This window comes from Molossus molossus, unplaced genomic scaffold (genome assembly GCF_014108415.1).
Source record: "Molossus molossus isolate mMolMol1 unplaced genomic scaffold, mMolMol1.p scaffold_m16_p_6, whole genome shotgun sequence".
NCBI classification, from domain to species: Eukaryota; Metazoa; Chordata; class Mammalia; order Chiroptera; family Molossidae; genus Molossus; species Molossus molossus.
In genome coordinates, this window is record NW_023425399.1 from 70,206,895 (window position 1) to 70,227,743 (window position 20,849).

Here is a 20,849-nt window from a genome sequence, read left to right on the forward strand (position 1 = left end):
AAGAATTAAAGTTAAGAGCAAATAGGCTCTAAGGTAATGGCCTGTAGGGGACATCCTGGAAAAGCACAGGTGACCTCTGAACAACACAGTGTTAAAGCTGCTGACCACCTTATCCCTCTCACACCAAAATCCACAGATGCTCAAGTCCCTTGTATAAAATGACGTAGAACAATGCATACAGTTGACCCTCCACATCTGTGAATTCCCAACTGCAGATGGAAAATACTGTTTTCGATCTGCTGTCAGTTGGATCCAAGGATTCAAAACCTGGGCATATGGAGGGCCAACTGTATATTTAGTGAAAAAAATCCACATATAAGTAGACCTATGCAATTCAAACCTGTGTTGTTCAAAGGCAACCTGGTATATACACTTCAGAGCACAGATGTAAAAGTTACACTGGCTGACTAGAAACAAGGTGCATAGCTTGTAGAAGGGAAAATGGGGGAGGGATGTCACATGTTGTGAACAAAAACATCTTATTCATATTTGTTACTGGTTAATTTTTCATGTTAGAATATCAATACACAAGCCCCAAATAAAGGATTAAAATCAAATGAGAAATTATTATTTAAGTACTTATTCAACCTACCTATTTGTTCCCCTAAGACCAGGCACTGTCTTGGTACTGGAGCTCCAAATACCATTCCCCGAAGTTTGTCCATTGGAGGAGCTTTATTCTGAAGGCCCCCAAACTTTCCATTACTTCGAATGCGATCTCCATCTCTAGTGAGCAGTGTAGGACAGTGTGTAATTTTAACAACCTATTTTAAAAAACAGATATCAATTAGTGAGTCTATAAACTCATTTCAATTGTTCTAAGAAAGGGGAAATCATTTCAAAGTTCTGAGATTAGAAATGACATGCTCATGTAATATTTTTATAAGCTAGTGAGGTATTATATGAACTGGGGGAAAAACAGGCAGGGCAATGAATTAGGATGGCTAATTCTCAAGTGCTAGCCTATATTAGAATAGTGACAACACAAATGGAAGAAAGTAAAACTGACAGTCTGATAACAGGAAGGGAGAGAGAGGGGCCAGCCAGAGGAGTCTGTGCTTCTAAAAGCCATGGCAGTATCAAGGCAGCATCAGTAGCTCAATTTCCTTCTGTTAAAGACAAATTTTCCAGATGATCAAAAAAGTAGCAAAGAGAATATTAGACTGAAGAAAATACAGACTGAAAATCACAGGGCTGAATCTTCAAAGGACAATACTACAATTTCAATTGTGGGAAATGAAAGAGCTAGTAATGTGAGAGTTGGGGGAACTAGAATTATGTAGTAAATCTTAAGTCACAGAACAACAAAGTAGATACAGTTAGTCAAGAATTAAATTTAGAGAAATGAGAGAAAAAAAGGGAGACACTAGATTTAGTATTTCATGATCTTTAGGAATGTTCTTTCAAACAAGGAAATATAAAAAAAAATGTTCAATTTCAATGGTAATCAAAGAAGCAGCATTCAAATAAGATATATTTACTATTCAAACTGTTAAAACACTCATACCACACCACACACCACACAGAATGTTGGGAGAGCTTTGGAGAAAGGGCCTTATGTACTAATCTGCTCTGGGACGGCCCTTCTAAAAGGAAATGTGACACGTATTAAATAGCTTAACATGTTGCAAGACTCAGCAATTATACTTCTAAAATTTACTCTGAAAAAATAATCACAGCCCTGGCCGGTTTGGCTCAGTGGTTAAGTGTTGGGCTGTGGACCAAAATGTCTCGGGTTCAATTCCGGTCAAGGGCATGTACCTCGGTTTTGGTTTGATCCCTGGCCTTGGTCGGGGTCGGGTGGGAAGCAACCAATCGATGTGTCTCTCTGGCATTGATGTTTCTCTCTCTCCCCACCGCCCCACTCTATCTGAAAATCAATGGAAAAATATCCTCGAGTGAGGATTAAAAAAATCAGATGTGAACAATGTGCCCTGAATGAAAAATATGAAATTTATATGTTTTAAACTTATATGTTACAGAAATAATGGTACATTCACACAACAGAATGCACACATCAAAAAATGACTGAAGAATATTATAACTTAACATGTAAAAATACCCACTCCAATTTAATACTGAAGGTAAAATAGCGTCTGAATTATAAAAGAAAATGTGATATTTTAAAATGAAATTGTAGCAGGTTATATAACAGAAAATCATGACCAGTATTTACTCTTGTAATATAATTCCAGGGGTATTTGACAGATGTTTTCCAAAAACAATTGGATATTTAAAAAAAAATTAAATGCAGTAAGATTCCTACTTGAAGAAAATGTGTGAATTCTTTGGTAAAATGAATCTTTTAGTAAAACAAATAATAACACCCTACTTTTTTAGTTTTGGTTTGGATTTTTGTTTTCTAAAAGTGAACATTAAAAATACAAACTGGATTCATGTATTATCCATTAATCAGGAGCCAGCCAATGTTTTTAAAGATCTGGTACTACTTAAATAATAACAAACACACTCAAATTTACAGACTTATTTATTTTCTTGTTAACAAACTGATAAGATATAAGCCTCAGGTAGAAAGAATATTTTGGCTCCCTTTTTACAATTATGCTAATATTATTGTCATGGACAGTTTCTTAATGCTCAAAGTATCCTTCAATCTTACAATTCTATTGCACTAAGCACTCTATAGGACAAAAAAAGGGTAATGACAGCATTTGCAAATTCAGTAAGTGAACAGCCCTATGGCTCTGGGAAATACCTATTTACAACTGCTGCAGGGACTACCAAAGGTAGAATAAATAAGGGATTGAGATAATTAATGTAAGTAGCATGAAAAATTTAGGAAGAGAAAACAGTAACAAAGGCTACTTAACAATGGTACCAAGGGATGCCATAAAAGCCTTTTCTCAGAAGAGATTTAAAACAATAGTTAACCACTGAAATTACATATGACTTTGGAAGCAAAGAAATCAATATATGCTATACCAATTATGAAGAACATATACTGTACCTGCTTTTGTCACATATGTTCTATTACTATGGATTGGCGTCTTTCATCAGTTCTAAGATTTTTTTCATCTATTAGTTCTTCAGATATTGCCATGATCCTCTTCTTGGCACTATGATCAGACTTTGTTTTGAGATTTTTTCTCATTCTATCCTCCACAACTCTCAACCTCTTTTTCTTATATTCCTTCTAAGCTGCAGTCTGTATAAATTTTTCTTACCTATTTCCCAATTCACCATTCTCTCTTAAGCTGTTAAACCTGTCCAGTGAGTATGTATTATATTTTTTATTTTTAGAAGCTCTATTTGATTTTTTTTTTATCCTCACCCAAGGACATTTTTTGCATTCATCTTCAGATAGAGCGGGAGGCAGAGCGGGAGGCAGAGAGGGAGGTGGGGGGGGGGGGGAGAGAGAAACATCAATGTGAGAGACACATCGACTGGTTGCTACCCACACGACCCTACCGGGGCCAGGGACAAACTGCAATCAAGGTACGTGCCCTTAGTGGGAACCAAAACCGGTACTCCCCGGTCCACAGGTCAACGCTCTAACCACTGAGCGAACCGGCTAGGGCACTCTATGTGATTTTTAAGTCAACTTCTTTCCTAATTTTCAACACTTTAATTTCTTGAATTATATTAAATGTATTTAAAAAGTTGCTCTTATATTCAATATAGAAGTTATTTCAGTTCTAAGATAAAGGTGAATTCCTCCAGAGACAATCCGTGTTTCCTCTGATCAGATATCTAAGGACACTACCAGTTCAGTACCATATGAAACCAAATGTTTATCTTTAGATTTTTCAGACCATCCAAATATTATGAATGAAGGCTGCAAACAGACATGAGGGCCAATTTATTGATATTGAATTCTACAGGAAAACGATTTATTATTATTATTTTTTTTCTTAGTGCCAAAGATTCAAGAGAGGCCATTTTCTTGCAGTCTCCAGGGGCACTTGCAGTTGAAATGGAAGTGGCAGGTGTATTTCTTTGTTTACCCTTATACTAATGTTTGGCCCTTTGGGAGTTCCAGTTTATTGGGAAAGGGTCTTCTATCACTACTTGGAGAAACCCAGAGATATGAGAACTAATACATTGTTACTGTTTAAAGCAACTTTTGGAGTGTCTGTTATGTACCAATAGATGATTGAAACATGTATATTGCCAAATTGTGCCTTCAAAGGTGTTATGGGTTGCAATGTGTGTCTCAAAATTCTTATGTTCAAGTCCTAACCCCCAGTTCCTCAGGATGTGATCTTATTCGAAGATAAGGTCTTTACAGAAGTAATCAAGTTAAAATGAGGTAATTAGCCAGTGTTGGTGGTTAGAGCATCAGCCCATACATAAAAGGGTTGCAGATTCAATTCCCATTCAATACCTGGGTTTCAGATTCGATCCCTGGCCTCAGTCAGGGCCCGTGCAAGAGGCAACCAGACGATGTTTCTTTCTCCGTGCCTCTTCCACCTTGCCCCCTTCTTTAAAAAAAAAAAAAAAATCAATGGAAAAAATAGCCTCAGGTGAGGATTAACAACAACAAAAATGAGGTAATTAGGTTGGGCTCTAATCCAAAGAGTGGTGCCTTTATAAGAAGGGAATAGAGTTATGTACAAATATGAACAGAAGGAGATCATCTACAAACCAAAGACAGAGGTCTGGAAGACGTCCTTCCCTCACAGTCCTCAGAATCAACCCTGCCCTGGCTGGTCTGGCTCAGCGGTTAGAGCGTCAGCCTGTGGTCCAGAGAGACCCGGGTTCAGTTCCCACTAAGGGCGCGTACCTCAGATGCAGTTTGTCCCCGGCCCTGGTTGGTCGTGCGGGTGGCAGCCACTTGATGTGTCCCTTTCACGTTGATGTTTCTCTCTCTCTTCTCTCTCCCTTCCACTCTATCTGAACAAAAAATGGACAAATGTCCTCGGGTGAGAATAAAAAAAAAAGAATCAATCCTGCCCTGGCTGATTTGGCTCAGCGGTTAGAGCGTTGGCCCACGGACCAGAGAGTCCTGGGTTTGGTTCCCGCTAAGGGCATGTACCTCGGTTGCAGTTTGTCCCCGGCCCCAGTTGGGTTGTATGGGTGGCAACCACTCGATGTGTCTCTCTCACATAGATGTTTCTCTCTCTCCCTCCCTCTCTGTCTCCCGCTCTATCTGAAGATAAATGCAAAAATCTCCTCGGGTGAGGATTAAAAAAATAAGAATCAACCCTGTTTCCACTCAAATATGGATTTCAAACCTCCAGAACTGAGAAACAATAAATTTCTATAGTTTAAGCTACCCAGTCTGTGATACTTTGTTATAACACTCCTAACAACTAATAAACAAAGGCTACATAAAATTAAATTTCTACCAACATGAATGAGAGTAGTTTTATTTCAGTAGCATCATCAATAATAGACACCAGTTTTGAGTCTTACATAATTTCATAGACCCAAAACCTGTCTCATTTTAACTTGCATGATGGTTCATTCATTATTTTGTCCAATTTTATGTTGCTTATCAATATGTAGGATTTAAATGGTTTTGACAAGGTTAGTCATATGCACATGTATCATAAAATAAAATTATTTCCATATAGGTCTATAATATATTAAATTTTAAAAATACACATTAGAATTAGAGCTACAAGTTAAAAAAAAATTCAAATACATACCTCTTTTCTATAGTGATTGGCAGCATCCAAATTATCCAAAATAATGGTGTCTCCTAGTAGCATACCAAATACTAAAAAATTCAATAAATAAAATCTTTAAATTATGACAAATTCTTTGATCATATTAAAATATTAACACACACTGAACATTTTTCTTACAAAATATGCTAACTTAGAAATTATTCAACACTCCCTATAACTGGAAAAAATGAGAGAATTAAATATTAATAAAACTGTCACTTATAAATTAAATAACATAAATTCCATAATCAGTAATTTATATCTCTGGTTCACAAATGTAATAGCTATATACAATAACATCACCATAATTTTCTCTACCTGTTTCACATTGTTCTACATTGTCTGGAAATGTTAACAAATCTCGGGCAAAGACTGGATCTCCAACAGGTTTAAAATATGGTCTTCCATTTCGGAAATGAGGCAGAGGTCTGAAGGAAAAGAAATTTTTTAAAAGTATTAAACAAAACTCAAAGAATTTTTTTTCTTTTTTAAAATTCTCACCCAAGGATATTTTTCTATTTATCTTCAGATAGAGTGGGAGGGAGGAAGAGAGAGGGAGAGAGAAACATTGATGTGAGAGAGACATATCGACTGGTTGCCTCTTACATGACCCAGACCAGGGACGAACTGCAACCGAGGTATGTGCCCTTGACCAGAATCAAACCGGAGACTCACTGGTCTGGGGCCGAAGCTCCAAGCACTGAGCCAAACTGGCCAGAGTAACTCATATAACTTTTTAATTAAATAATATAAAATATGAAAAACTGAATATATTATTATGATCATTAAATCAACTCTCCATCTACAAGTAAAACTCCTAATTATTATGCCCTTAGAAATAAAAATATTTACCATATACAAATATCTTCATTTTATCTGTACAACTACCCTCAATTTGTTTATAAAATCAATATAAAGTAACTATTGTTAAATTTGACAAGGAAAGAAGAAAAGCAGCCTCTAAAGCTGGCTTTATATGAGGATCCCAATGATATGACTGTGTCACGGGGAAAGGGGCCCCAGAATTGACGGAAGGAGAACACCCAAAACTGAGACACACATGAGGGAGGTAGCTCAGAACCCTGGCTCTTTGTTTTTCCCACACAGCACACAGAGCGAGCAATTCAAGCCCAGAGGTAACAATGAGATTCAAGAGATGGAGGCTTGTTGGGATGTCGGGCCTTTCCTTTTCACATAGTATTGCTTTTTCCAAATCTTGAAGGCAAAAGTGCTGGAGGTCAGGTGCTGGAGGTCAGGGGTGGCTCTAAGAGCCACTTATCTCAATCTGAATTAGTGGTATAATACGAAGAAGAGAGAAGATAACTAGTTGCTAGAGCAAAGAGCCCTAAATACCAAATTCATACTTTCCTTAAATCATGGATACTTAATATGGTCTTCGGGGATTATAAACATCACAGAAGCCCTCCTAGAGGAAAAATTATTCTCACAAAAAGTATTAAACTTATAAATACAGTAGTTATGATCTGATGGAATTTCCTAAGGTGTTCAAAATGGGTAATCACTAGTAGCAGAGTGAAAGATTTTTAAAAAAATCCTCACTTGAGGATATGTTTTCATTGATTTTAGAGAGAGAAAGAGAGAGAAAGAGAAACATCAATTGGTTGTCTCCCACATGTGCCCCAACTGGGGATCAAACCCATGTGCCTGACTGGGAATCAAACCAGCAACATTTTGGTATACAGGACAATGTTCCAACTGACTGACCCACCTGGCCAGGGCCAGATGAGAGATTTTAGCAGAGAGATTTGAGTTCAAATTCCAGTTGTTTCCTTAATCTATTTTTAGATTACAGAAAGAAATGTTAGTTTAATAACACAGCAGACTCTTAATGAGTTCCCTTTCTCCTTAAAGTCCCTATTCCCATAACACTGTAGGCCTTGCAAAGCTGTTTATGAATCTGTGAAAATTACTGTTCAATACTCTGTAATAGATTTTAATGTTTTGTTACCATTTTTTTCCCAGTCTTTTAAAATGGATTTTAAAATATAGTAAAATCCCCCTGGCTGGTGTGACTCAGCAGTTAGAGCATCTGCCTGTGGACCAAAGTCTTGGGTTCTAGTCCACTCAAGGGCACGTGCCTCGGTTGCAGTTCAGTCCCCGACCCTGGTCAGGTTGTGTGGGAGGCAACCAGTCAACATGTCTCTCTCACATCAATGTTATTCTCACTCTCTCTCTTTCTCTCTCTCTGTCTCTCTCTCTCCCCCTCTCTCCTCCCTCCCACTCTATATGAAGATAAATGGAAAAATATCTTCAGGTGAGGATTAAAAAAAAAAATCAAAGTATACGAAAAATATTTTAATTATTTATCTTTTTAAGAGAGAGAGGAAGGGAGAGATAGAAACATCGACGTGAGAGATAAACATTGATTGGCTGCCTCCTGTACACCCCCTACTAGGGATTGTGCCTGCAACCCAGGCATGTGCCCTGACCAGAAATCTAACTGGGAATTCTCAGGCCATGGGACAATCAACGCTCAATCCACTGAGCCACACTGGCCAGGCCACATAAAATATTTTAAAATTTGAATAAAAAATATCTAATTGATTTGCATGATTACAACCTAAAACCATACTTTGAAAAGCAAATGAAGAGCCTGGCTGGTGTGGCTCAGTGGTTGAGCATCAACCCATATATCAAGAGGTTGCCGGTTCGATTCTCTGTCAGGGCACATGCCCAGTTTGTGGGCCCAATCCCCAGTGGGGCGGGCATGCAAAAGCAGACCAATCGATGTTCTCTCTTATCCATGTTTCAACCTCTCTCTCTCAAATCAATTAAAAAAAAAAAAAAAAACGAAAAAAAAACAGCCCTGGCCAGTTTGGCTCAGCGGTTAGAGCGTCGGCCTGCGGTCCGGAGAGACCCGGGTTCGGTTCCTGCTAAGGGCACGTACTTCAGTTGCAGTTTGTCCCCGGCCCTGGTTGGTCGTGCGGGTGGCAGCCACTCGATGTGTCCCTTCACATCGATGTTTCTCTCTCTCTCTCCCTTCCTCTCTCTCCCTCCCACTCTATCTGTACAAAAAATGGAAAAATATCCTCGGGTGAGGAAAAAAAAAAAAACAGAAAAGAAAAGCAAATGAAGGAATAATTACTTAAATTAATGGAACCAAATACTAAAATAAGAATGAAACATCCTAACTAGTCTTACATTTCACCTTTGGCAGTTCCAACAGAGACCCTCTCTACCTAAACAATGTCTGTTTATTTCTGCATTACATAAACAGGACAAAAGACATGCATCTATACCTTTATTCCAAATAAAGATAATGAAATCTTTCCATCCTTGCTGTTAAAAAAAACAAAAATTTGCTTTGGATTTGTGTGTATATGTGCTTGTGTGTGTGTGTGTGTGTGTGTGTGTGTGTGTTTCATACATACAACTTGTATTCAGTTAGTAAATTAAACATGGCCAGCATGTATAATTGAATATATTACAATACTGATCTTAATGAAGTATACAGAATTGTGATGAAGATGAAGATAGAATAATGGTGATGATTTGAGTCACTTCTTTGTTTTAGGCATCTTTTAGAGAAATTTTTAAATTCTGCACTTTGATTTAAAAAAATACAAAGTTCAGAAAAAAATCATTACTTCCACTTTTTTCTAACCTTTTCCAATCTGGAAGATTCTTCTTATAAATAGAATCAAGGGGCAACACCTGCTGACGACCTTGGGTTTCATCATAGATGCGACGTGCAGCATCGGTGGTCAGGGTGACAACACAATCCATATCACTTGCCAGATGCCAAGAAATAACCATTGCAGCTCTATCATCTTCAATTTGTGCCAGGTGTGCGATCTATAACCCATTTTAAAAATCAAGTATAAAACTCTAAATATATAAAAATTTGATATAAAAAGTCCAAGTCTAAGGAGCAAAAACACTTGTCTGAAACACTCGTATGAATTCACAAAAATTTATCAAACTGTAAAAACTTATTGGCTTGAATATTAAACTGTCTATTCTGTTGTTAATTTTGGCAAAACTGTTCCACAGATTAAATGGCAATAAATTTTACAAATGAGCAAATAAAAACATTTGAAATATTATGAACTAATTAATAATGTACATTTTTTCACATCTGATATCTCCACTATTGAAACTGTGTTTTAATTAAGTAATTATAAAATACATTTAAATAATATACATATACAATAAATGGAGCTTTAAGATTCAATTAAACATATAGATATATACCATACCCTTTTAAGTAGATATTTTATTCCAGTGCTGTAGTATTTCTTTCAGAAAACAAATCTAAATGTTACAAATAAGAATCATTTCTTCTGCTTCTAAGAACACTTTGGAGCTTGGCTAAATAAGTACCTTCCTATTTACAAATATATATATTTTTTAAATCTTCACCTGAGGATATTTTTCCATTTATTTTTAGACAGAGTGGAAGAGAGGGAGGAAAGAGGAGGGAGAAGGGGGGGAGAGAGAGAGAGAGAAACATTGATGCAAAAGGGCCACATTGACTGGCTGCCTCCTTTGACTGGAATCAAACCCTTGACTCTTTGGTCCTTGGGCCAATGCTCTAACCGTTGAACAAAACTGCCAAGGGCCCTATTTACAATTATTTTAATCATGAGCATTCTTGCTCAAAATACAACAGGGTTGAAAATTTTTTGTTAATCCTCAAGGATCTTTTTACCACTGCTTTTCTTAGAGAGAGTGGAAGGGAGGGAGGTAGGGCGAGAGGGAGGGAGAGAGAACATTGATGTGAGACACATCGATTGGTTGCCTCCCATACAACCCCGACTGGGGCCAGGGATTAAACCTGAAACCCAGGTACGTGCCCATGACAGGGAATCAAACCTGCGACCTTTTGGTGCATGGGCTGATATGATCTAACCACTGACCAAAACTGGGTAGGGCCAGGGTTGAAATATTGAGATCAATTTAAAAACCTCATTTTCATGCACTGGTATGGTCACATCTACCCTTTATTCTTACTTGACCCAGTGGCAAAAACCTGCATGAGCAATGAGAAAGTGGTCTATCACTCTTAGAAACATCATAATGTCTACCCTTGTACTCCAATTCTCTTGTAGTAGAAAAAAGGTAAGAAAGCAGACATACAGAGAAACTAGCACATGTAAATGAAGATAAAAAAAATGTTTTAGCAAACAAAGGAAGAATTAGTAGTGGCAAATCAAATTAGGTGACCATATTCTACTTTTGATGGCAAGTGCTAGGACAAATAGGCATCCATTTTGTGATTGTTCACAAGCATCCTAATCTTGTAACTGTGGTAATTAATTCTCAGTGAAGACATGACTGGGAGCTTTCGCTAGACTCCTTAATGCTATGCTTTCTCCATGAGCTTTCAGGTGATAAAATATACACAGTATTATTTTTTATTTTTTCAAAAATCTAACCCTTTCTAAGATGTGCACTTACTCTTTTTAAGCTGTATAACACATACAATGTTCTGTCAAGCTTTAACTAGTTTTTCAGTTTTAAGTCTACCCTAGCTATTTTCATGGATGTTACTAATTCTTCCTCAGGAATAGGAGATGAATGGTACTTAAAAGAAAAAAAAAAAAGGAATATAGATGGTATCTCAAGATATTTATAAATAAGAGAGCAACTCTAAAATATCAAAGTTAATGGAGGTATTCACAATGTTAAAAATAACTATGTTGTAAATCTCCTCTGTCTTCTACTGTATTCCATACTTGCTTATTCTAGTTTTAGGATAAATGCCAAAAAAAATTAAAAAAAAAAAAGGATCAAGGAAGATTAAGCATGATTTGAAAAACATTTTTTCTTGCTGGTTAGTACGGGTTTATATACCTCTGAGAGGAGAGGATAAACTATATAAAATGAAATTTCAAAGGTTTCCTTCTGATCTTCAAGATGTGTGATAAGAAACATTTGATTGGAAAACTTAAAATGTATTTCTTTTGCTGAAATTTATCTTATCCTTTGGTAAAATTCTTACATATTGAGAAGGAATTCAGTAACAAATGACCCACTGAATGTGTAATGTTAGTACCTGAAACAGGTTACTATAGATGTCAATATGCTTAGAATCATAAGACTGCTTCTTTCCATAAAGACTGCTTCTTTCTATAAATTCTATAAATTGGTTCTAAGGAAATAACAATTTAAAAATTATAAATTGTTTTCCAGTTTATAAATTTACATTCTTAATTTTTCAATTATATTTGGGGTTTAGGAAATAATAAGGTAACATGGTTTCAGTAGTAAACTCTGCTACACACTTTTAGAGTAATCATCATCTCCTATTTTCAGAGTATAGGTTGTTTGTGATGTTAGGGAACCATTTATAAGGAAAAGACCATGGACTTCGGAGTCAGAAAGATTCAGGGTTTATGTCTATGTTCTGCTTCTTACTAACTCTATATTGGCAAGTTATTTAAGTTCTCTGAATTTCAATTTCCTCAAGTAAAAGTAGAAATACTATAAAAAGTTCACAGAGTGGTTGTAAAAGAATGATATACAAAGGCAATAAAGAATAGTAACAGCCCGGGCCAATGTGGCTTAGAGTGTCAGCCTGCTCACCGAAGGGTTGCAGGTTCAATCCCTGGCCTTGGTCAGGGAGTGTGCGGGAGGCAATCAATCGATGTGTCTCTCTCACAATGATGTTTCTTTCTCTCTCTATCTCTCTCTCTCTCTCTCTCTCTCTCTCTCTCTCTCTCTCTCTCTCTCTCTCTCTCCCTTCCTCCCTCCTTCCCTCCCTCCCTCCCTCCCTCCCTCATCCCTTCCATTCTCTAAAAGTCAATGGGAAAAATAGCCTTAGGTGTGAGAATTAACAAAGAAACAGTAATAAACAGCACAGACTTTGGAGTCAGACTGGCTGGGCTTGAGTCTTGCCACTTGCTTGCTATGTAACCTTGAGCAAGTTTTTAAATCTCTCTGTATCTCAGCTTCAGTTTGCTCAATTTTAAAACAGAGGAAAAGCAGAAAGCTAAGTTGTATATTAAATGGAAAAGCTTAACAAGTAAAACACACATACATATACCATAAACCTTAACACCATTTAAAACAGAAGATGTTAGGGACACCTTCTTTAAGAAACATGTTCTATAAAATTGAATGTTCAGGATTGAATAATGGTAGGATGAAAATAAAATAGTGACTAAAGGTAGAACCAAGAAGGGAATAGAAGAAAAGGAAGAATGGCACTCTTTTGGCAGCAAACACATATAAGGTTTTTGTTGTTACTGCTTTTTCTTAAAATTCTAGGAACATCTAAGAATTTACTTTCTAACAATATTAGACTCAGACAAATTTTGATCTTTCTCTCTCCTGTTGTCTCACTGAAGTGTGAGTCATACAGAAAGGTCTTGGCTACCTATAAAGACACATGACATGAAAGCATCTCTAAATTGGTAATAAGCTTTGAATTAAGACATGTTAACAATTTCCTGCACAGCCCTCAATAATAATAAGGATTATGGAATTAAGTATGCATTTCAGTTTTAAATTCTGCCAAATCCCTATTATGGTAATGAGAACAAGTAATTTGTTGGAAAAACTAAAAAGTACAAAGAAACACACTCTTATTAGAATGTCATTTTAAAATACATTTTGAACAAAACAAGGTAATAAAATGTACTCTCTCTTAAAAGGTTTAAACACAAACCTTTCCCAAAACATTTCCACAGCTTTTAGTATAGTTTGGAAGAGTACATGATCTTCTGGGTCTTTTCTTTAGTTCTTCCTGTTCTAATAGCTTTTTTTTCAGAAGTGCTTCAATGTGTGGCATCTGTAATTTACAAGGGAAAATTAACTACAAGGCCAATTACTCTTGTACCAGGCAGTCTATAATGAGAGCAATGAAAAATCAATGATTTGGACAACTTAACATAATTACTAAGCAGGCATTACTTTATTACTATTATTTAAAATATTTATATCTCCTTTAAATATGTTTTAATTGATTTTTTTAGAGAAAGAAGTCAGAGACAGCTAGAAACATCGATGTGAAAAACATCCATCAGCTGCCTCCTGCATGCCCCCTGCAGGGCGCAATCTGGGCATGTGCCCTGACTGGGAATCAAACCAGGCCTTCTAAGTCCATGGGACAACATTCAATCCACTGAGCCACACTGGCCAGGCTGAGCAGGCATTACTTTAAAAGAACATGATTATAGTAATGTAAAGCTTTCATTCACCTCACTGATTTTGTTTTTAAATCTTAGTTAAAAACAAACAAACAACAAAATAGACTTCTCTTTGAAAGTTATACACAGGGTGGGGCAAAAGTAGGTTTACAATTGCAAGTCTGTGAAACAGAGTTTATTCTTGTATTATTATTTAATAATTATTGTACTTTCTTTTTAAATGTTTTTACTGATTTCAGAGAGATGGAGAGAGAGAGAGAGAAAGAGAGAGAGAGAGAGAGAGAAAGAAATATCGATCGACTGCTTCCTGCATGCCCCCTTCTGGGATTGAGCCTGCCACCCAGGCATGTACTCTACCTGGGAATCGAACCACTGATCTCCTGGCACATGGGATGATGCTTAACCAACTGAGCCACACCAGCTGGACTTATTGTACTATTTTCTACACAAACAACTGTAAACCTACTTTTGTCCCACTCTACATAAAGGAAAGGAATTTTAAATATCCTTTTGTCTTTTGTTACTTTATCTCATTTTCTTTGCCACCACATATATTGACTATAATTTACACAGTCTCATGAATGTAGTTCTCAGGATGGTGTATTATTAATTTTACTTATTTGTGTTATTACATTAGAAATACAAACTATAATTTCTTTGAAAAGAGCACTCTATCATTTTGTTTGCCCCTTTTCAAGTCCAATAGGTGATAAGACCACAATCCACATATGTCTTAGTTCCCAAAAGCAATAGTGCCCATAAGATTCCTAATAAAATATAAATGGTAAAAAAAAAATTATGGACTAGAATTTAATAAAAATAATCTTTCACATATACTTGGAAACTGTACCTGTTGTGTTGTAGGAATGTCAATACTATTTGCTATTAGTTCATTTCGCAGCTGGGCTTCTTTTAATTTTGCTACTTCAACTTGGCCTAAAAATAAAAACAAACAAAAAAACCCCTGCATCAATATGTAATTAAATAAAAATACTAAAAAAAAATTTTGTCTCTTGTGTTTTCCTTTTAATAATTGACTTAAAATAAAAAATAATAAGTGATCATTTCAGAAATTAAAAATAAAACTAAAAATCTAAAATTAAGATTCTAATCAAATACACTAAAATTAGTGTGGTTAAGAGAGATATTATATTAAAAACTCCAAGTAATCTTGGATAAGTTATTTAATCCTAATCCACATGATTATATATAATATACATACATACATACATAACTGCAGAAGGTTGTTCCAAGAATTAAGTAAGACTTTATAAAAATAATTTTTAGTGCTCCAAATGATGTATTATCTCATTACTCTATTTAGTTTCTATTATCTTCTAAATACCCTTGACCTTGGATAGATTAAGTGAGTATACATTGATGCAGGCAGTATATATTTATTGATTAATGGGTCAAAAATTTAATTATGTAATTAACATAAAGCCAAAAACCATAGCCAAAAAAATCTGACAAATGGAAAGAGATGACAGAGCACAACTCAGCAAATGCCTTCACAGTATACAAACATTACATTTGCAGCAAACATTCCATGTATTGATTAAAAAATAAGCTACATATTTCTATATCAGTGTGTGTTGCTCTGTACATCTCCATACTGTGATATACTTAGTAAAACACACAGTTCCACTACTGAAAATAAAAATCATATCACACATCCTCCAGTGATACTATCATCTAATATCTTTGCAGAAGCTGGAGCTAGACATAAATATTATTATTATGTCAAAGCCTTAAATTTCCAGATTTATAATTTTTAAAAATCTCAAATTTTTGTAGGTAAACAGGATATAAATTCATTTGAAATGAAGAAATACTTCATCTTAAGTAGCTCAAATGAGGAATACTGTAAACCATCATTACTACCTTTCTGTAGTGTTCTGCAGTTTACTTGTAGTCTAGGAAAGTAGGCAGCGTTTGTCTCATGATCTCAACCTTCTGCTTTATCATTCCCCAAAGCATATTTTTTATTACCTTAAAATACAAAATGACTTACACTTCATTTCATCAATAAGCTGTTTGCTGGTTTCAAATACACTTCTATACATTTCAATAGATTGAGATAATTCATCCTTTTGTTTCGCAAATGCTAGCATTTGTTGCTGCTTCTTAACATCTAAAAATAATTCAGATAATTTAATTCAATTAAAAAACAGACCTTTAAAATATATTCATAACATGACTAGATAACTAATAAGCACAATATCAATGGAAAGCAAATCAAGGTTATCTAAAGTACCACAAACATAATAGTTTAAACTTTATTTTCTTAGAAACTTACCATCAGAAAACATAAATGGTAGGATATATGATTCTAATGTTCTTGATAAAGCTGGTAGCTGAGGCTCAAATATAATAAAATATTCAGTACTATCCTTTCCAGGACTATTTTCTGCCAGCACTAGACTCTGAATAAAGAAAAAACCAGTAACAAACAAAAGTTACAAAGGTATTTGTTAATGTATAAATGTTTTCTCTTTTATTGTGCTGTTTTTCAGTAAGTGGTAAATTTTAACACTGACCCTTAAGATTCATTAAACATTTTACCTTTTGGTATTGGTTGAAAGCAAAAGGATCTTTTCAATAACTGATTATGCAAAAATATATAGAGTGGAAAATTATAAGAAAAAGTATCTTTCCTTTTAGACCAGAAATATCTTCTTGATTCGAACCTTTAAGTTGTAGCAGTATGAAACAGTTGATGGTATGAAAGTTATAAAAACAACCACAAAGAAATGCCCAAAGCCCAATGCTGAGTTTAAGTTACAGCTGTTACCATGGAAGTAGACCCACCAGTCCCAAGTGACCAAAGAGGTCCTATGAAGCTCTAAAGATTTGTGTGTTTTTTTTAAACTGTATTTTCTTCATTAATTTACATACTCAAACTTTTGATATACTTTAAGACTATAGCATAGAACTTGTAAATAATGAAAATATAAATATTTATATCCTAAATGACTTTTCGGTCTTACAGAAAACAGATGCTAGCCGATTTGTATTTCAGACTATAGTTACACAATTCATGGAGAAGTAGAATTTTCAAAAATCTCAATCAATAGAACACCGTAGAACAATCCACCAAATAACAAAATTACATATAGGTAATAATTCTTTTTTGCAAAGAATATAGAATACAAGCACACCATTAAACTGATGCCCAATTCCACTTAGTTTCTGAAAGACATTTTCAATGTATTTACATGTATATACACACACATAAAAATAAAATGCTGTTTGCATTTAAAAAATAGCATATACTTTATATTTCAGCAATTTGCTTTCAGCAATTCATTTGCTGATCAATTCCAGTGAATGTCCAGATACTGCTTTTTAAAATTTATGCATAGTGTAGATATACTACATCATAATATTCTTTCACTGGATGATGAACATTTAGTTTAAAAAAATTTTACCTATTATTTACAACATAGTAAAAAAAATATCTTATAATACTTCTTTGTGTGTTCTCTAGACGAGATAACAAGAAGTATGACTCATTAAAACAGGTTCATAAGTAGTATCAAATTTCCTTTCAAAAAGGCTATAACAATTTATCCTCTCACCATTAGTGTATAAAAATATCTAGCTCCCCTAATGGCTGGCCAACATTTAATATCAATCAAGTATTTTTTTTTAAAGATGATTAAAAAAACAACTATTTATTATTGCTTTAACTAGTATTTGCCTGACTAGCATTGAGGTCATGCTTCTTGTTTATTAGTCATTTATACCTTCTATTCCATTAATTCTCTGCTCATATTCTTGTGTCATTTATTGTCCACTAGATTGCATTTTTTCTTTGATTTGTAGGAAGTTTTTTAAAGGAAGTTAAAAAATATGTTTAATATATTAATCTTGTACTATATATAGAAATGTTATACATATATATAGTAATACATACACAGCAACATATATAGCAATATTTCTACCCAACTGATCTTTAAGCTTTTGTTATACAATCATATAATGAATTGCTATATAACATCATTCAGTGTCAACAATTATCAACACATCACCACTGTTCTTTCATTTCTAAGATACATTTACGGTATATAGTTTTAACTTTCGAGATAGTTTAAAAAAATCTCTTCCTTCATGTCTTGTTGGAGACTCTATCTCAAAGTTTTATAGTTTGTAATCTCTAATGTACAACTTTTCAAGAAAAGAGCATAAACAGAGTAACAGAAACGAAGAAAACTAAAGAGTCCCAAACTGAATCCACAAACAAATAGGAATTTGGAATGTGATAAACAGACAAATGCACAGCAGAATAAAATTTAGACACCTCTTTCAGAAATTTCCAGATCAAGTAGGCAAATCAGATACTTTGAATAACACAATTAACAACCTTTAAAAATTATATTCAGATTACAACTTTAAAGAAAGCAATAAAGGTTTTCTTTTCTTTTTTCATCCAGAGACACAGAAGCATAGAACAGACTGAAGGATTTCCGGGGGGGTGGGTTAACTAAAGAACTTACATGTATATATGCATAACCCATGGACACAGACAATAGTGCAGCGAAGGCCTGAAGGGGAGTTGGAGGGGGTCAATGGGGGAAAACAGGGGAACAAATCTGCAATACTTTTAACAATGAAGATACAATTTACAAATACTGGCTGTGTTCTGGGCCAGTGTTTCTTAAGTGTCCCTAGTGATAAGAATCACTTGCTTATTACAAATCAGATTCCAGAGCCTTGCCCCAGACCTACTAAATCATTAAATGGGTCAAAAAACAAGCAGAAATTGAGAGTTTTCTGCTTAGTGTGATATTAGGAACCTCTAGTGGAAATTCATATGTATGACTTAAAGCTTAGATTCTGCATGCAGCTTATAGGGGAATAGCTTATGTCATCATCTGGACCTCAAAAATGTGTACAGTGGAGTTAGCAATTTGAAAAGCCTATGGGGGGGGGGGGGGGCAAAAACAACAATCACAAAAAACCAGAACATATGTAAATAGGAAATAAGTAAAATGGACTAGGTGTATTCTAAAATAAACCTACTGTAAAGTTCAACATGTATTGCCCCTTCCATGTTTTGCAACATGTGGCTTTCATTACCTAATTTTTGTGACAGTGCAAGAAAATTTCACTTTACTTTCCACTATAATAAAATAAAAGAACAAGTGTCAATATAAGTATCAGTTGATATTTGCTCTCAATGCCAAGAAATGAAAAGAAGAGGCATAGATAGAGTTGAGTGGAAAGTCCTGTTGTCATAAGAGAATCTTGGCTCAGTATTGCCAGGCCTTTAGAATTCTCCAAATAAATCAGAAATGCATAACTTTATGTAAAAATTCCAGAACTTTAAATATTGGAAACTAATTACAATAAAATGCTGTAATGGTCCGGCACTGCCAAATCAACTGACATGTCTACTGCAGGCTAGGTACAAGCTGGCAGGCTCCCTGATTGTAAACCTAATGTTATTAAAACAATGTGATATATTGTACACTTGAAACTAATATATCATATGTCAACTATAATTTTTTTAAAAAGTGGTATTAGCACTGGATTAGATGTAAAAATAAATACAAAAAATATAAAAGGTGACATTTCAAATTCATTGGTATAGGAAGAATTATTAAACAAATAATACCAAGTAATTGTTTCTTTGGAAAGAAACTAAATTTTCATTTAGAATGGATCAAATAAATTATGATCATCAATATAATGATCTAGGTTTATACTTACTGATGAAATATATCAAAGATATGTTAAATAAGAAAAGTATTTTATAAAAGCAACATTCTATTATATTAATGAAACTACACACACACACCACCCCCATGTAGGTATGTAAATCATATACACACAGGGTACCCATGCATTGTTAGTGTATATATAGAAAACTGTGGCTGTTATGCACTAAATTGCTAATCATCATTATTTCTGAAGGTTGATAATTTAGTGATTATATCTGAGTTTTTGTACTGTTGTATTTTTTATAAGTAAAACTATTTCCATTTTGGAAAACAAAACAAAGATAAGCTGACTTATTAAATTTTTCTAAAGATATGCATATATTGTACCTGGGCTATGTTTTATTCTGTTTCTATATACAGAATACTTTTTTAATGAAACACAAATATATTACCATTGAAGCTAAAAATACAGAAATCTGCCAAAAAACATAAAAATTACCGTGATTTCAGTGAAACCATTCACAAAAGGAAATTCAAGTGTTCTAACTTTCCCAATAAAAAGTGGTGTATCAGTATCTTCCTCATTAGAACCTTTGATGGTAGCTATTACAGTGCCAACCAAATCAATTCCAGTCTGATTGTTGAAGTCATCCTTAAAGTAAATAATGGAAAATAACTAATTAGAAGAACTGGTAAGATGATTAAACCCAGAGGAGGACACCTATAAATCAGAAATGACATATTTAAAAATCCCCAAATATTATGTTATCCTGATCCTTTACTGAAAGTGCAGAATTCAATTCTCTGATTAAGTACTCCACAGGCAGAAAATAATTCCAGAAACCATGAGAAAACCAGCAGCTTCCAGCTGATACAATGGCTCCTAACTTTCTATATTAAAAGGACTTCCATTTAAAAATTTCCTTGTTATGTACTTTTAGCATCAATTGATCTGGGGCATAGAAGTCAAGAACAACTCATTTGTCTAAAACAAGGAAAATAAACAGAAAGGAATTAAGTTATCCTACCAGCAAAATTTCCATAAAGGTGAGGTCCCACCACTGTACTTTACCTTTTTTGGTTAATATTCCCTGCAATTCTATTGCTGCTTACTCTCCAGGTAATCAGAAGCTCTCACTGAGAAGAAGCTCACTATGATCAGTTATCAGAGCAGACCTCTTAAAAATAAGTACTTAATTACTTCCTTCTGTTCCTTCAATGAAATTATATATGGAAAAATCAATTTACTTGACACACATTTAATACATACATGAAATAGGAGATGTAAAGGGGATATATTAGAAGAGGTAGGCAGGTTTTTGCATTTTTGAGTCAGCTCCACTTAGTGTATCTGGAGATTTTTTTATGTATTATGTTATGCATTCTCTATTTGTATTCAAAGATGTTTATATTTCATTCATCTGCATAAATTTTCC

General features: G+C 34.6%; 1 protein-coding gene across 3 annotated transcripts in view; it reads right to left on the bottom strand.

Moving 5' to 3' along the window:
- SMCHD1 (structural maintenance of chromosomes flexible hinge domain containing 1) overlaps positions 1-20,849 on the bottom strand; it is a 171,955-nt gene that overhangs the window by 26,460 nt on the left and 124,646 nt on the right. For 2 of the 3 annotated variants that reach the window (XM_036245063.1, XM_036245064.1), the window contains exons 37-45: positions 19,913-20,065; positions 16,047-16,173; positions 15,762-15,881; positions 14,598-14,683; positions 13,267-13,389; positions 9,259-9,449; positions 5,952-6,061; positions 5,613-5,683; positions 593-764 (exon numbers count right to left, since the gene is read on the bottom strand). In XM_036245063.1, coding sequence (XP_036100956.1) covers positions 593-764; positions 5,613-5,683; positions 5,952-6,061; positions 9,259-9,449; positions 13,267-13,389; positions 14,598-14,683; positions 15,762-15,881; positions 16,047-16,173; positions 19,913-20,065 — 1,153 coding nt within the window. Of the gene's footprint in view, positions 1-592; positions 765-5,612; positions 5,684-5,951; positions 6,062-9,258; positions 9,450-13,266; positions 13,390-14,597; positions 14,684-15,761; positions 15,882-16,046; positions 16,174-19,912; positions 20,066-20,849 lie in introns of those variants that run through there. The other variant, XR_004957081.1, reaches the window with a different exon arrangement.